This window comes from Natator depressus, chromosome 25 (assembly GCF_965152275.1).
Source record: "Natator depressus isolate rNatDep1 chromosome 25, rNatDep2.hap1, whole genome shotgun sequence".
In the NCBI taxonomy this organism is placed as follows: domain Eukaryota; kingdom Metazoa; phylum Chordata; order Testudines; family Cheloniidae; genus Natator; species Natator depressus.
Window position 1 is genome coordinate 8,074,247 of NC_134258.1, and position 17,861 is coordinate 8,092,107.

General features: G+C 50.5%; 1 protein-coding gene across 1 annotated transcript; it reads right to left on the reverse strand.

Annotated features, from left to right (window-relative positions):
- Positions 1–1,419: 1,419 nt before the first annotated feature.
- On the reverse strand, positions 1,420–16,361 carry MAP2K2 (mitogen-activated protein kinase kinase 2). Its single transcript, XM_074939659.1, has 11 exons — positions 16,204–16,361; positions 13,991–14,201; positions 11,673–11,819; positions 10,858–10,935; positions 10,006–10,057; positions 9,774–9,898; positions 7,588–7,801; positions 6,440–6,504; positions 5,375–5,436; positions 3,818–3,863; positions 1,420–1,768 (listed from the first exon to the last, which is right to left on the reverse strand). The coding sequence occupies exons 1-11, from the start codon at positions 16,287–16,289 to the stop codon at positions 1,658–1,660; spliced, it is 1,197 nt and encodes a 398-aa protein (XP_074795760.1). The 5' UTR covers positions 16,290–16,361; the 3' UTR covers positions 1,420–1,657.
- Positions 16,362–17,861: the final 1,500 nt, after the last annotated feature.

The window sequence follows — 17,861 nt, forward strand, 5'->3', positions numbered from 1 at the left end:
GGAGGAAAAACAAAACAAAGCCCAATCCTGATCACTAGCAGGCAGCTTGGAGACCTTTTCAAACAGGTAAAGAACCCAGGGTGGAAATCTGCTGTTTGGCTTCCTGTAGGATTTGAGGCATCTCCCCCATCCCCGCCCTGCCTCTCCAAAGAACGTTTCTAAAAATGCTTGCATCTGCCACAGCCCTCGGAGATGGTTCTCACTGGACCATAGAGCAGCAGAGAAAATCTGCACCCCAAGAGCCTTTGGAGTTTGCATCACACTCCTGGGCTGCTGCCAGATTGGCCTTGTCAGTGCCACGAGTAGATCTGAAGGAAGATCAGGACTTTTCTTCCCTGGGCCAGTTGCTGGGGATTCAATTCCCAACACAGCACCTCTGCCCTGGCGGCAGAACGTGCCGGAAATGCCCGCTTTCCCTTTGTGTCGCCAACTGTCGGGTGCAAGACGCAGTCTTCCTCTCAAAGCGCGGAAGGGCAGTTGGGCAACAATGCTGCTGCAGTCGCTGGGGGGGCGCTGTCTCCCGCATCACCATTCTGGTAGGCCCAAGCTTACCACAAAAAACTTCTTGCCCCTGAACATCACATTGACTGGAAGAATAGCCAGTATTGCCCTGCAGTCTGTTATGAACTGGCTCAGACTCATTCCCTTTTTTAGCAGGCTAACTGCCCAATGTGGTGATTTAGTAGCCCGAGATGATCACCGAACACACAATGCATGTCTGGAATATACTCGAAAACCTCTGTTTTAAAAGCAGAAGCTTTTCCTCGCTACCCATGGAAGAAGATCAGCAGGGAAGAAAGTTGGGCTACTAAAAATCAACTTTCCCACACACAGTAATGCAAAAGGACCTCAAAGCTACATGAAGAAAAACAGGATTCCCTAGTCAGTCCTTTCTCCATCCTGTGGGTTAGGACAGAGCCCTTACTGGGCACAAAGAGGAACAGGACAAGGGAAGCTGAAGAAAGGCTTCCCTGTTAAGGAGCTGAATGTCAAACAGACAAAAGAAAGGTGGGAGAGAATTTAGTGCTGCTCCTCTTTCCCCAGCTAGGCTAAAAATATTACCCACGAACCGTCTCTTTGTTCTTGCAGCGTCTCTGCTAATTTCCCCAAGCAAGCTCAAGGAATCTACTAGTCTCAACACCTTCACTTCCCCTTCTTGCTCTCTGCCAACACACATGCAACAGCTGTACCATCTGGCAACTGCGCCTGCCCTCACCCCACCCATTCTGCATGGATAGGTTTCTCTGTGTCCAGTGCTAGAGCTTTCGACACTAGCCATTTTCAAGCCCACACCAAAAGTTAAGTGTACAAAGCACGTGATCTTCCCCGCCCCCTGCACACACACCCCATATTTTTTAACCCAAGTGAACAGGTTTCAAAAGAGACAACATAAGCAGCAGCACATTTCCCAAATGTCAGAAACTTCAAAGACTGAGCCGCGCTTGAACGCGGGCAAGGAAAAAAACAAAAAGAAAGCAAGCCCATTTCTGCTCGTTTGTGGAATGATGGATATTTCCCAAAATGATGGTGCTTTGCCATTTAGGAGCAGGGTGGGAAGGGGATGGGGGAGGAAGGAGGGTGGTTCTGTCTTCTACTGAAGGGCTGGAAACGGTGACAGACAGGCAGATGTATGGACACAAGGCAGTTTGCTTTGCCGTCACATGGCAGTGCGGGTGGGGGTGCTGGGCTGGTTTAACCGCAGCGTTTTACATAGCCAGCCTGCAAAATCCACCTCTTCCACTTCAGAGCGTTTGATAAAGGCGTGATTCTGAAAGGGGAAAAGAGAGAGTAAAGCATAGGCATCTCTTTCATCTATCACAGCTCACAAGACACTCCGTACTTCCCTACCACACAGTCCTCGCTCGTTGACTTTCAAACTAAGGCTCGGTCTACACGACATACTTCAGTATAACGACATGTGAAAAATCCACACCCCTGAGCAACACAGGTATACCAACCGTAAGCCCCCGCCCCCCGTGTAAACAGCGCTATGTCAGTGGGAGAGTTTCTCCCGCTGACATAGCTACTGCCTCTTGGAGGGGGAGTTATTAATCCGACGGGAGAGCTCTCTCCTATTGACTTAGGGCTTGTCTCCACTCCGTGCGGCGATCACTGCATCCGGGGTCGATTTAGTGGGTCTAGTAAAGACCCGCTAAATCGACTGCTGATTGCTCTCCAGTACTCCACCGGAACAAGAAGCATAAGGAAAGGAGTACTTGTGGCACCTTAGAGACTAACCAATTTATTCGAGCATAAGCTTTCGTGAGCTACAGCTCACTTCATCAAATGCATCCGATGAAGTGAGCTGTAGCTCACGAAAGCTCATGCTCAAATAAATTGGTTAGTCTCTAAGGTGCCACAAGTCCTCCTTTTCTTTTTGTGAATACAGACTAACACGGCTGTTACTCTAAAAGAAGCATAAGGTAAGTCAATGGGAGAGTTTCTCTCGTCACCCCAGCATGGTGTAGACACCTCAAAAAAATCGACCTAAGCCACGTAGCTGGAGTTGCGTAACTTAGGTCGACTTAGCCCCGTAGTGTAGACCTGCCCTCAGAGCGTCTTCTCCTGAGCTGCGCTGATGTCAATTTGTAGGGCAGCCCTGCTCCCCTAAGAGGTGGGCAGCCCTGCTCCCCGAAGTCAGCGTAGGAGGATCACTGAGACCAGACAAGGGACGGCGGCACCCAGTGGCAGGATTCTGGATCAATTACGTAATCTGAGAGGGCAGCTGCACTTGGCTAGCTTCAGCAAGCTCCCATCTGATAGCCAGCACTGGTGTAACCAGGGCTTCCAGGCAATGCTTTACAGGACGACGAAGGGTTGCCACAGCGTAACGGTCTCTGCTGCTGCTGCCCTCGGCAAAGCCAGGAGATCTGTCTCCCCAGAGCAGTTCTAACCCAGTGACGGGGTCTATATCACCCAATGACTCATCATGTTGCTAACGGTTTGGTCTGACAGATGCCTGTGTTGCAGCGACAGCTTCTTGCTGGAGCCATGCTGTACTGCCAGCACTGTTCTGATGGAGCCGGAGGACCGGCTTGTTCTGTTCTCCAGCCAACAAAACCAGCTTTTTAGATAGATGTCCAACTAGCTGTTATTTTCCAAGCGTAGGGCTGGGTTTTTTGGTTTTCAGATAGTTTATCAGTAGGGGAGGGGGTGACAGCCGTACTGCTATCTAATAATGAACATCAAAATAATAATTAGCATGGGATATTATTATGGATGTTATGCTGGGAGATGGCAAGTAAAAGATCTGCCACTCCACAGAACCGCCAGCCTTTGCACCCGGAGGAGGGGGGAGGCAGGTGATGCAGCCCAGAGCAGCAGCTCCAAGAGGTATTGCGGGAGGAGGGGGGCACAGTCTCCCCGTCCCAGTCCACAGCAGCTGAGGAAACCAGTGCGTAGCTGGGGAGAGGATCTGGAGCTTAACAGGGAAAACTGATCTCCATGTCTTCCCAGGCAGTTTGGGAGATTTCTCTACTCCTGTTTTCCTTCCCAAAGACTTCTCTGAGGAATCACATTTGGAAGGCCTGGTGCCTGCACTGGGCTTGGTTAGCAGGATGGGCTGCAGGACCTATGTGTATTGGGCCTGGCTCTGGAAGACTGTAAATGCCATCAATCTGACTGGTACTTCCATGTAGCTTTTCCCTCACCTCCCACTCAGTTCATCCTTAATGTCACTTTGGAGCTTCCAGTGTCTCAAGAGGAGGAAACCAAATGCAACAGCAGCTGCTTCTGGTCAAGGAACTGAGGGGAATCCCGCCAACAATGCAAGCCCGCGCTGCTCACACTACAAAACAACTTGCAGCTCCCCACTTACCATCAGCATCTTCAGATCTGCCCGTTCTGCTGGATTTTTAATTAAGCTGAGAACAGAAGAAAAGGCAGGAAAAATCTGTCAGACTCCTCTTGTGAAAAGCTGCTTATTTGGCCGGTCAGGCTACCCAGCCTGGTGTCTCGTTTATTTGGAAGCCAGCGAATGCTGCCTTCAGCAGACCTAGACCTGGTCACTTCTATCACTACTCGAAAAGTGGCTTTGTGCACCCACTGCTGAGGGACACCCTTCAAGCCTATCCTAGCAGATTCCTGGAAAAGCAGGATTCCCTTGAACAGTCAGACCTTTACATCAGATCTATCCAGGTTCTCATGCCACACCACACCATCCATGCCATTACCAAACCCTGCAGTAGGCTTAGGAGATAAGCATCATAGAAAAACTTCAGGGAAACCTGGTTCTGAAGGTCCAGGTCCTGCTGGAAACTTTATTCAAAAAGTCTAGCAGAAGTTGCTGAGAAACCATTCCCACCCTCATTTGAAAATAAAGATGACAGCGTAAGTTTCCGACAGCGACCAGACATTTTAGGTGCCGAACTTGAAACACCAGAAAGACACCTTATTTTGAGATGGAGCTGCTGCTCTACATTTCTGAAAATCAGGCTTCTTCAAGGAGTTTCAAGCTGGGCACCCAAAAATTGAGGATCTCAAAGTCATTAGTCAGAGTGGGAAAATGTAGGCTTAGAAAGCTGCAAAAGATCAACCCATATCTGAGACTGAAGCGCATCCACGAACCAGACCAAAGCTGGCAGTTCTCAGTTCAGGCCCACTAGTCATGATGTTGCCTCATTAGGCATATCTAATATGGGGGCCAACAGCATCCCTTGATGTTGAAAATTAGCACTGTATCGTCTAAATACAACCAACCCCGCCTTCCCAAGTACACAGTCTACATTAATTACAAGATCTTTTGAACATGAGTCTTAACCAAAGGCAGCTGAGCTGCCGGTGTCAACAGAGCATAAAGCCCCAAACAAAGCAAGTCCAACTGAAGAAAAACAATCCCTTCTAAGTGGGGAGAAGGCAAGAGATTGAGAGAGAAGATCACATGCTCCTAGAAACATTCTAGGCAAGCTTCCTCTGGGTGAGTGTTTGGAAGAATACCACATCGTGGAGAAGGCTGTCAATAAACCAGCATCGGCTGCAGCGTTTATCTAGGCATCCACCAAAAGTCTTATAATAAATACAAAAAGACTGGGGGACTGGATGACTCAAGTGGCCAACCCACACAGGTAGCAACTCCAAGCCATTACCCAACCGCCATTTTTGTAGCCTATATGAAATGGGCTTGTGGTCTTAGTTCATGTCTAAGTAAAACAAGCGCCCACATAAGCGCTCACAGGGATCACAGATTGAATGGCTCACAAGGACGGACGGAGGATGGTCCCTCCAGGTCAGAGTGGAGGCACATTGGCTGGGGCACGTGGGAAACCGTGTCCTGCTACTGCCAGCCTTGTTATGGGATGGAAAGTTTCAATCTCTAGGGCTGCTGAACCAGCCCCGTGAACAGCCTCGATGTTCACTTGTAGAAGGAGATCCTTACCATTTATTTACAAACTCCTGGAAGTCTTGTGTGAAAACTCCATTCGGCAGCTTAGGAGGAGGCTGGGAAAAGAAGCAAAAGGGTTTTCTGCATCAATGGGTCAGGAAGAAGCACAGTCACTGAAAAGCTGCAGCCTGAAGACCTGACTGCTCATACGTGTTTCCCTTTAAACCTCAGAACCGAGCAACTATTGCTTCCCTTTACAGCCACTAGCTTCCCATCAGCGCATATCTTCTGCCAGCTATACCATTCGAGGCCTCCGAAGGAAAACCTTGCCCCCCACCCTAGGTAAAGCACTGCCCATTTGGCTAGGTGCACAGGGCAAGCCAGAGCTGCCCACTTTTGAAGCATTAGGTATTAGCCACTGCCAAAAGATTGGAGTGCAACATCCCAGGTCAGTGTTCTGATAAGACACAGCAAATCCCACATACCTGAAACCCTACAGCAGATAGAACTAACTCAACAGGTACAACTGCGGTCAGGTAACAACTCATCATGTCACCTTGCAGGGAAAGCTGCTCCTCCCACAGACTAGTCCTGCCTCCTTACTGGGACACGCTCACTTTAAGACCCCAGATTGTAATTTACCTTAAGGTTTTTCAAAAAGAGACCAGGCGTTCGGCCCATGCTGAGAACACTGGGGTGATCTGGCTCCTAGCAGAGGGATTGTTTATCCTTCACAGGTCTATGGAGGAGTTTGTTCTAAATGGCTGATTACTGAACAAATAGTTCATTACCCCTCAAGGCTCCTCTTTCTACTCTTCTCACAGTTTCTTCAAAGATATTATAAGCCCTTGTCTGCAGGGTCTTATTCCAGAGCTAGAGGCACTTTAGTGTGGTAGACTTTAATACCAAGAGACAGGAAGAGCAAATGGGAGAGAAGGGACAGGATACAGTACAAATAGAGTGAGTAGGAGAGGAGGAGATTTTAGTGAAGCTTTCAGTTCTTATTACCCCTTTAACGGATTAGCAAATGAGGATTTTCGATCTATTCTGAGTCAAGAGACTCCAAAAGACTCCAACAAACAGAGGGAAAGGAGATGAAAAGTGATTTCAAATACCAACCTCATTAACAATATAGTCCAGCAGTTCGAAGATAGCCATCGCAGGCCGACTGTCCATTCCATGGCCTGTGTAGTTAAGAGGACAAAGGCAGAGTAAGAAACTGCACATGGACGAAGGTAACAGAACCTGCACAGTAGAGTTTACTATGATGGAAGCAAAAGCAAGGCAATGGGGATGGATTTTTTTAAAAGCCTGTTTTGAGCTTTATCGTTTCAACCTCTGCTACCAAATCACTGGTCCATTTAATAGCTCGGAGCATTTGGGAAGCACAAGATCATATTGCTTGGAGGGCTTGAAGCAGACCAAGAAGCCTTTGGCCTTTAGATCAGCAGTTCAAATCCAGCCACTCAATAATTACCATCTAATGGCTGTTCAGATGCCTATGTGAGATGAATTTGGTGGCCTCAGTCCAGCTCCCTGATCTGTTCAGATCTCAAATACACCACAACTGGCACATATTTAGCCCCTCTGGGATCAGTCTAATCAGTGACCAAGGAGCAAATGGGCTGCTGAAACTGAACTTGCCCTTACCCCAGGGCCAGGATTCAGGCACGCTACCAGGAAGCTTGCTCTGCCGATACCCATAGGTCAGGTCCAGCATTTGTAACAGCACTTGCCTCTAGGGCTGTCACATCTCACCAACAAAGTTCGTCAGCAAAGCAATATCACATTGCTAGAGATACAAATTTCCAATTCAAGTTCTGCACAGTTAGACCAAGATTTTCCAATGATTTTGGGGGCCCAGCTGGACACTTCTTAAAGGGACCTGATTTTCCCAGGGCTGAACACTGGACCTCTGAAAATCAGGCTCCTTTCAAAGCACCGCAAGTTGTGCACCCCAAATCACGAACATCTTGGCCTTCATGGGGATGCTGCCTTTGGGGGAGACTGACTTTACACACGGATTTTGTAAAAACCAGAGAAGCAAGAATCAGTGCTGGCTTCTGTTTCCAGTGTTTAGGTATAGGCCAGGCTCCTGCAGAACAAGTTCCCATTGAACCCTTATGTATTTGCCTCGCTTCAATTCCATGTCCAAATGCAGAGAAATGATGAAAGCGAATTAATGGTCCTGGATTGTTTCATATTTCTAACCCAGCCCCATAAACCAAAAATCATCCCAGCACACAGGTGTCAATTTCAGCCCCTACCACTGACAGGGCGCCCTGGGGGTCTGGGCCGCGGTGAGATGCTGTGAGGTTCTCCCTCTGCCCCATCGACCATGGGACGGCCGAATATCGCTTCCAGTTCCTTGGAGTCTGGTGGAGGGATTGGGTACCTTCCGATAGACAGCTCCACCAGGGAGAGACCCATGCTCCAGATGTCGGATTGAACTGAGTAATGAGTGCCCTGCAACCGCTCAGGCTGTAATGAAAAGTCACAGATGTGCCTCAGTAAAACTGTACTTCCCAACAGAAGAGAGGTCACTACATGGAAGAGACTCCATTGACTGGAAGTAATTTGTGGCTATGGCACATTACAGCAGAGAAACTCTGCCACAAACGGAAGGATACAAAACACTCCCCACTAATTATACATTTAAATTAAATAGATCGACTATCTTTCTCCTGCCCCGCCCCCCACACCTTCAGGCTAAAGTGGCTCTTGCAAACTGCTTTTTTTCTGTTTCAAGGAGGAATTGCTGCAGGGACAGGCTGTTTGAAAATTCACTCAGTCTTCTTTATAAACTAGAATCCTCTGAGAGCCTACAACTCTTGACACCAGCAGGAAACATTAATATGCTCAGAGGAAATATGGGGGGGTAGGAGGGATTTCTTCTACCTAGAAAGATCATGTCCACAGAATGCGTAGTGCAGGTTTTATATACTTAAATGCTACTCTAATGCAGCTCTTCTTTAAGTTCTGCTATGGCCAGAAGAATGACTGACTCCACAGGGTTATTTTCTCAGTGTATTCAGATCTAGTTTACTCAGTATACAAGTTTAAAAAAAAAAGATGATTTTCTTATCTGCCCCATACTACAAACTCCCAAATAGAATCTGAAAACCTAGCTGGGTTTTGTTCCTTACATCACTGCAGAATGAATAGAAGTCACAGCTGTCAGTAGAGATATGACTCAAAATCACAGAGAGCCAATGGACTGAGAAAGAAGGGGACTTCTTTTTTTTTCTTCTAGTCTCTGTTTTAACCATAACTGCACTTGAAGAGGAACAGTGCCCAAAATACAAAGAAGTTCAGAGTGAAGGACAAGCGCAGGCTGACAGCACCCCTAAGAACCCACGTCTTTGTTCCTAGCCGTCAGGCTGGGGAGATGCACACTATACGCCACCCCACTGAGGCGAACGAGCTAAGGACCGAGTGCCAGCACAGATTTAGAGTTTTGTAATTATACTGGTCAGTAAATCTCCTGCTGAAGAAAGCAAAGGACACTGGCTAGAATGGGAGTTGTGCAAGTTTTCACAGACATAAGAGTCAATATGCAACAATTCCATTGCAGATAGATAGTTAGATTGCCACCAGACTGTTTGGATAGAAAGACGGCATCTAATGATTAAAGGAACTTCAACTTAAACATCTCACCTCTGTCTGAAATTCTTCTGCCTACTGCTACAAAGTAGCACCTGGGGTGACTGTCACTTCTTTTTCCAGTTCACGTGGGGCACGGGATACCACTTTGGACCCAATTCCCCATTGCCCTGCACAGTGTGGAATATCTGCACCAGTGTGAAGCGAATGGAACACACTACCACTCTGGCTTTCACTTTGCAGCTGGCGTGAATGACTGCACAAGACACAGGGCAATGGAGAATGAAGTGTTTTATGGAGTCCTTTTCAGAGTTTTCACCTGAATAAGCCAATATCCCTTAGATGACTTGGTTCTTTCCACACAGAAACAAGAGCGGGGGGGCGGGGGGGGAGGAGGAGAGCGTTTTTTAGAAGCTGCAAGGTCAGCTCTAAGCCCATAAATATTGGCAGGGGAACTCAGGAGCACATGTAGGACTTCAAACTACTTTTAACTCTTTTTTGAAACTGACTCGTTTTAAGGTTGATGGCATCCCTTTAAAAGAAGCAGATTTATGTAAGTCCATGTAGGTGTTCTTTGTACATCTAAAAAATAAATCAAGCTGGAGACAGAAGTGAAGTGAGGTCTTGATCTAGCCCTCAGTGATTTGTCCATATATTACAACTACTTCTCTGGTGGGCTAGTTTCAGCATAGAAGGGTGTAATAGCAGGATACTACAGGCCAGGCTAAGAATGCCTGGAGTTGTGAGTGACCCTGGACACTATGCTAACTCTCTGTCTGGTTCAGGAGAGTGGTAAATCCCTCTCCCTTGTAGAATACATCCAAAGGTTTACATAAGAATAGGGGCTTACAGACATGTAGGATCGAGTCCCCACAAAGGAGTTTGCCATGGAATCAATGAGCTGACCGCTAACCCCAAAGTCACACAGCTTTATCTCTCCCCGGGAATTGACCAGGATATTAGAAGGTTTCACATCTGAGAATAGAAGAGAGAGAGATAAAAAATGTATGCGCAATGCTAGGTAAGAATAATCCAGGTCTCTGGTTGTCATGAGAAGCTATTTTTAGGTTCTCCCCTCTCACCTCTGTGCATGATCTGATGCTTCTCTCTTAGATAGGCCAAACCTCGCAGAACCTAGAAGGAAACCAAAGGAGAGAAAGAGCTAAAAGCTGGGAAGGAAAAGTCTTTCCCCTTGGAGAGAGATCTCTTGCACAGACTTAAGATGCTGTAATACTGCAACATCACCAGTAAAGCCTCCCTGTAGCAACTAAGGGTTTCAGCTTCAGGGAGTTACCGACACACAGCCGAGCAAATGTTGGTTGCACTTTAGATCCACTCTGCTTAAGGAGATAAAACTTTCAGACAATTGAAAATCCCACAGCGTTAGATATGAAATCACCGGTTCATTGGCTCAGTGGAAACTTTCCATGAGGCTCCTACACCACCGTTCCTACCCTACCAGCTGGGGCTGCAGTAAATGGTCTGAAATATACTCACTTCCCAGCTCATACGGCTATTCTTTTGACTCCTAGTTGATGATACAACAACAATATATGGGGTGGAGGGAAAACCTGGGTTTGCAACTTGAATTAGTAGGTGTATCTACCAACAGGAAATTGTGCTCCAGCTCCAAGGAAATAAGAGACTCCCTGGGTACAGAATGGATTTCAGGAAGGGTTGGAAACCAGACCAGCAAAGGGTCAAGACTCAGATGGTATTTGCACCCAGTACACCCTGAGAGACAGTAAGCTCTGAAAGCAAGTGTGAAAAATCGAGATGGGGGTGGCAGGTAATAGGCGCCTGTATAAGACAAAGCCCCAAATACTGGAACTGTCCCTATAAAATCGGGACATCTGGTCACCCTAGTTCTGAAAGCCTGAAGCCTCTCCTCTTCCCCTTGGGTTTTGAGTGAGCTCTGTGAGAGGGATACTCACCGCTATGCTGACTTTCCCCAAGATCTCCTCAGGAATCCTTTTGGCTTCTTTCAACACTTGATCTAGAGAGCCTCCATCCTAAATTCAGAGCAGAGAAGTTAACTGAGCACTGGCAGGAAAATAAAATAAATGGCCTGAAAAGTGTTTTCCAGCTCTAGGCTCTACAATTTACATACCTATGAGGACTGAGCAGTGTAAACAGCATAACACATTTGGGTTCACTAGTCAGTAACACTAGATCAGACTGTCCACACACTAAGGAAGATCTCTGTGGTAACCACCACAGGTGGGTGTTCAGAGGACTACGCCCACCTCTTGCTAAGCACTTCATGATTAAACTTTGCTATCATAGGAAATGCCATTTTAATTTCGTCTAACATATTAATGTCACAGGCTTTCCGCACTGTTTCTCCTACACACTACTGTCAATGCAAAGGCAGCACTGACTGCACCAATGGGGAGGAGACACAACACGCCCTCCCCGCCAGATACAGCGGAAGACGCACACTGCAGTTCAGTGAATTCTGTTCAGTGGAGGGTTTGCAACATTTCCTCTTGGCTGGACCCCAAAACCGCCACTTCCGCTTTCCAGAAAGTCCATTTCTCTGTATTTTAGCTGCTCAAGTAGGGCTGTACAGCTCCTAGACAGAGTCTGATGTCCCAGCTCCACCACCCATGCCCTGAGCAACAAGCCTTTTGCTGTCAGAAAAAACTCTAGCATCACTTACTCCTCTGCATCTACAACCCAGAGGGATCTGCCCAGTATACAGCACTGGAGAGCAGCAGCAGCTTAAAAGGAGGGAGTTTAGGCTCACCATGTGCTCCATGCAGATGCTGATCTCCCCATCGCTGTAGAAAGCTCCATAGAAACCCACAATGTACGGAGAGTTACACTCGTGCAGGACCTGCAGCTCTCGGATAATTTGATTACGAATGGCGGGTTTAATTTCTAAATGAATCAGCTACAAAGGGAGAAAAATCAAACAACAGAATCAAGGAACAGCTACAAGAACATACAGCTGTAGCCTGGAAGTAAGGGAAGGGAGAAACAAAAGAGGGGGTTGAAAGAGCCCCACTTTGTCCTGTACTGGTGAGAGCTGTTCGCCCTATCTAAGCAGTGAGGCTTGCTGGACAACTGCTCTTGATTTCTGCATGCTACACAGAATGCAGCTGAGCACACTAGTCACCCCTGTACTGACAGTACAGTGCAGAAAAGCAATGGAACAAGCTGGGTGCAGAGATGACACCCAACATAGTCAAAGTTTATCACAAGAAAACCCAGCTCTACAGGCACTATAAAGGGTGTTTGAATACCAAAGAAACCAGGGAAGAACTAAAACATGGTCACTGAGAGGGAGTTGTTTGAAAGTTATGGAGCAGTTGAATTATTCCTTGGACTCCATGTAGGACCAGTTTATCAATGTGCAAGCAATACCTCGCAGGAAGGGAAGCTGTAGCTGCTAGAAAAATCAAGTCATTCTCAAAAAATAGCGATCACCATTACATGCTTTAGAGTCTCTTGAGACTTCTATCATTCTGCATGGGGAGACAGGGAAGGTTTGGACCAACAAACAGCCCTATGCTTGACAATGCTGAAAACCTCAAACCAGGCTCTGAACACAGGTTTCCATCAGTTTTCACATACACAGCATCCCACTGACACCCTTCCAGCTCCAGTATTCCCAAGCTAGATGCTACTGTGGAATGCTATACAGATACTGCTGTCCAGGGGAAGCCAGTCAGTGGGACATATTTGCTCATCAGACCCATGAATTTTACCTGTTGCTTTTAAAATTCATCCCTATAAGACAAGAGACCAGAGTTTCAAGTTAAGTCACACTGGATTTGAACAACCGTCAGAAATCTTACTTGTTCTGTCACTGAAAGTTAGCCATTTTTTTTTTTATTATTTTTTTTTTTTGACAGGCAGGTAAATTATTTATTTCCATTATTAGGCACCATTAGGTGGATGAACAAATTGTGTGTCTGGGACAGTAAGTTTTCATTACAAACTCACAAGGTTCCTCACAGAACTATTCTCATATTAACAAAGCTCTTAAGCTGGAAGTTGAGAAAGGACATCTCAAGGAAGAAGGGTCTCTGGGACTTTGTTGCTGCGTATGATCTAGTCCACAGCAAGTGGCACAGAGTCCAGGAACCACTGTAACAGACCTGTCCTCTGCTAGCAAAGTGCACTTCTTTCTGCAGGTTCTGCCACACACTGTGTCTCCTTGTTAGGTTTCAGAGTAGCAGCTGTGTTAGTCTGTATCTGCAAAAAGAAAAGGAGGACTTGTGGCACCTTAGAGACTAACACATTTATTTGAGCATAAGCTTTCGTGAGCTACAGAATGCATCCGATGGAGTGAGCTGTAGCTCACGAAAGCTTATGCTCAAATAAATGTGTTAGTCTCTAAGGTGCCACAAGTCCTCCTTTTCTTTCTCCTTGTTAGCTACACCTTGCACCTGAGAACTGTACAATTCTCCCGCAAACCTCATCCAATTTAGTCGAGTTGATTAAAAGCTGCTCTAATGGAAAAATAAAGCGTGAACGTGCTCTAAACAGTACACAGGATTTGACAAAGTGCAGCTCACGTCCCATGGTCTAATACTGAAGAAGGAGTCAGAAGACTGAATTGCTCAGAGGATTAATAATGGACAAAACTCATCTTTGTGCCACTGTGTCAAATCCAGCTCAGGTCAACAGTGGCAAAAAGTCACTATCAACTGATGACTGGTGGCTCATGCATAATGAGTTTGAGGAACCTCACTCCATTTGCTAGTGTTCACATCACAAGAGTCACCGTTGCTGGTAGTTTCAGCAGAAAGGACAAGGAGACTAAACTCTCATCTCACCCCAAATGGGGATCTCCAGGTCAGGGTTGAAGCACAGAGAAAAGAACAGTGCTGCTGCCTGGACAACACCTGTTCTAAGGATACCTAGGGGACTTGGTCTCCAGGGCTCGTAATCAGGCACCCTTTACCAGTATAGAATTCATTTAAGGAAGCAGAAGGTTAAGAGTAGGCAAAGTCCTGCTTTTCTAACAGGATGATCTGCTGTTACAACCTCTCTCCTGCGTGGCACGATAGGCCAACACGAGCACAAGAAGGACAATTCACGTGCCACTTCTTTTACCTTTCGTGCCATAATGAGTCCTGAGGGTTTGTGCTGCACTTTGGTGACCACCCCACCGTTGCCAGCTCCCAGCTCGGAGATCCTCTCAAAGTCGTCATCCTTCAGCTCCCCAACCTTGGCTTTCTGGGTGAGGAAAGCCTCCAGCCTCTTCTTCTGCTGCTCATCCAATTCCAATTCCTCCAGCTTCTTCTGCAGATCTACCAGGTTTGCCCTGAAGAGAAACAGGGAGGAGCAGGACAAACTGTTAGAGCCGGTTAGGGCTCTGCTAAAGACAGAGAATTTGACGTCCCTTCCTTCAGAGGAGATGGCAAAACTAGAACTGTGGCTATTTGCTAGCTACACAAAGAGCCAGAAGGCCCAGCATAATGCAGTCCCATATATAGTTTATGCTGGACCCCTTCAGCACTGCCAGTAGGGAGAAGGGAGCTAAGAGGAAAACCTTCTCCAAAGCTATGTATATACTGATTCATATCTTGATATGGCAGTAAGATAAACAAATGACGCCTTATTACAAAGGCACAAACCCTGGAATGTTACTGATAGGGACATAAGAATTGCCATATTGGAGATAAATGATGCAGCTTCTTCCCAGAAGCCCAGATCCCTTACAGAGATGCAGCTTTTTACAATCAGCCATTTAAGCAATACCATGAAACCAGCGGGAATCATTAAAACCTTAAAGGCGCTTTAGCAGCAGTGCTGCTCACTGCCGGGAGAGGAGCAAGCTGTGCCAGCAGCCGCTCCCCTTTCTGAATCCAGGGATACAGCTAGGCAGTCCACTAAGTAACATGAGAGGGACTTTCCATGAAGTCATGCAAATCCCCCAGCTTAAAACACTACACCCCTCACCATCCTGCCCAAACCCGATGCCTATCTATTATCCAAGCACAATGGGGTATTTATGCTCGGACGCCACCTGCCTTTTGGAGCTCCTGTTGGGATATCTTTGGTCATCAGAAGACTGGACTGTCAGTATGGTAGGCCCAACGGTGTGGAGCTATTTCCCCTTCGAAATCCATCCCAGCCCTTCAATCCACAATTTTAACCACCACCCCAAAGTGTCGCCGTCTTTTTTTTTCCCTTCTTCAGAGGGTGCTTTTTACAATCACCCTGCCAAGCCTCACACATAGAGCCCACCCCCTCTTCCCGGACAATAGCACCCCATCCCCCCACCTTTGTTTCCAGGTGAATGTTTATGGTGAAGAATTGGGCAGAGCTCCAAGCACTTAGGACAAGTGAGTCTTTACAGGTATTCCCCTGAAACCCCTCGCAAACTATACAGCCCCCATCATCTCTCCAGTCTACCCACCCAAACGACAACACCCCCCCAAGCATAACCGTCCCAACATCCCCTTAACCCCCAGCGACACCTGTCTCACCCCAGTTCCACGTCCCCAGCCAGGGTGAGAGGCCCAGCTAGGTGCCTTTGTCTCGGCCCCTGGGCCTCCCGTCCTAACCCCGGCCACCTCCCTGCCCTTCCCTTGGCCCCCTGGGGGCGACCCCTCTCATGGCCCCATTTCCACTTGAGCTCCTGCCCCCACCCCCCCATGCTCTCAGCTCCCTGTCCCATAGAGCCCCACTTGCAGTTCCCATCCTCCCACCAGGCTCCCCCTCCCCCCACTCTGACCTCATCCTCCAGCCCAGTTCCCCTGCCCCCCCACAGCCTGGGTCCCCCCTGAACCCCCTGCATGCCTGAACCACCACCCCCGGGCCCCCTTCACCCCCCAAGCCCAGCCCCCCCAAACCCCCTTCACGCCCCCGTCCTGGTTTCCCCCCCTCGGGCACCCCTTCACCTCCCAGGCCCCCCCAACCCCCTTTGCCCCCCCGTCCTAGCTCCCCCCCAGCACCCCTTCACCACCCAGGCCCGGCCCCCCAACCCCCTGTGCCCCCCCAGCTCAGACCCCCTGCCCAAATCCTCTTCACCCCCCCTGCCAGCGTCCCCCCCCGACCCCCCTGCGTGCCTGAAGCCCCACCCCCGGCCCCCCTTGACCCCCAAGCCCGGCCCCCCCAAACCCCCTTCGCCCCCCCGTCCTGGTTTCCCCCCCGGCACCCCTTCACCTCCCAGGCCCCCCCCAAACCCCTCCGCCCCCCCCGGCCTGGTTTTCCCCCCAGGCCCCCCTGCACCTCCCAGCCCCCCTTCACCCCCCCGGGCCGGTTCCCTCCCCCCCAGCCCGGTTCCCCTTCACCCCCCGGCCCGGCCCCCCCGCACTCACTCGGAGGAGCCGTCCGGGCTCGGGCCCTCGGCGATGGTCGGGGTGATCGTCAGGGCCGGCAGCACCGGCTTCCTCTTGGCCGGCATGGCCGGGCCGGGGCCGCCCTCCTGTCCCGCGGAGCCTAGCGGGGGCCCCGCCGCATGGCCCGGCCCGGGGCCGCCCTACCCCCCGCGGGGCTCGGCGCGCCGCGCTACGCGAGGCCGGGGCTTTGCGGCCTGGCCGGGGAGGGGGCAGCGGAGGCCGGAGGGAGTCAGCGCGCGGGGCCGGGCTGCATCGCAGGCGGGGCGGCACCGGGGCGAGCCAGGCGGGGAGGGGCGGGCACTCCCGGCAGGGGCGGGCCGGCCGCGGCAGTCTCGCGAGAGCGCGCTCCCGGCGGCCAGGCGCGGCCCCGGGCAAGGCAGCTCTCGCCGGGGCCGCGCCTACAGGGGCGCGCAGGGAGGGGGGCGCGGGAGAGAGCGGGTGGGGCGGAGGGACGCGGCGATGGGAGGGGGAGTCTGGGGGAGGGGATGAGGGGGAAGGAGGGACGGAGTGGGGGTGGGGTGGGGCGGGGGGGATGAGGGGGGAAGGAGGGATGGGGTGAGGCAGGGTGGAGGGATGAGGCAGGATGGAGGGATAAGGGGATGGAGTAGGGTGGGAGGGATGATGGGGTCGAGGGATTCGGTGGGGAGGGATGGGGTGGAGGGACAGGGTGGGGAGGGGGGTCGAGGGATGAGGTGGGGAGGGACAGGGTGGGGGTGGAGGGATGGGGGGAAGGAAGGATGGGGTGGGGAGGGTGAAGGATGAGGCAGGGTGGAGGGATAAGGGGATGGAGTAGGGTGGGAGGGATGATGGGGTCGAGGGATTCGGTGGGGAGGGATGGGGTGGAGGGACAGGGTGGGGGTGGGGAGGGGGGTCGAGGGATGAGGTGGGGAGGGACAGGGTGGGGGTGGAGGGATGGGGGGAAGGAAGGATGGGGTGGGGAGGGTGAAGGATGAGGCAGGGTGGAGGGATAAGGGGATGGAGTAGGGTGGGAGGGATGATGGGGTCGAGGGATTCGGTGGGGAGGGATAGGGTGGAGGGACAGGGTGGGGGTGGAGAGGGGGTTCGAGGGATGAGGTGGGAAGGGATGGGGTGGGGGTGGAGGGATGGGGGAAGGAGGGATGGGGTGGGGAGGGGGTGAAGGGATGAGGCAGGGTGGAGGGATAAGGGGATGGAGTAGGGTGGGAGGGATGAGGGGGGTCGAGGGATTCGGTGGGGAGGGATGGGGTGGAGGGACAGGGTGGGGGTGGGGAGGGGGGTCGAGGGATGAGGTGGGGAGGGATGGGGTGGAGGGATAAGGGGATAGGGTAGAGGGATGGGCAGGGTAGGGAGGGGGTGGAGGGATAAGGGATGGAGTAGGGTGGGGATGAGGGGGTGGGGTGGGGGTAGGGAGGGATGAGGGGGAAGGAGGGATGGGGTGGGGTGGTGGATGAAGGGATGAGATAGGGTGGAGGGATAAGGGATGGAGTAGGGCGGGGATGGTGCGGTGGGGGATGGTGGGGTGGGGGGGATGGGGTCGGGGAGCTGGAGATGAGTGGGTAGGACTGGGTCGACAGAAGGTTGGTGGAAGTGGAAGGTCTGGGGGTTTGCGGAGTTATTAGCTGGGAATAAGGATTTCTATAACTTTAGTTTTCACCATG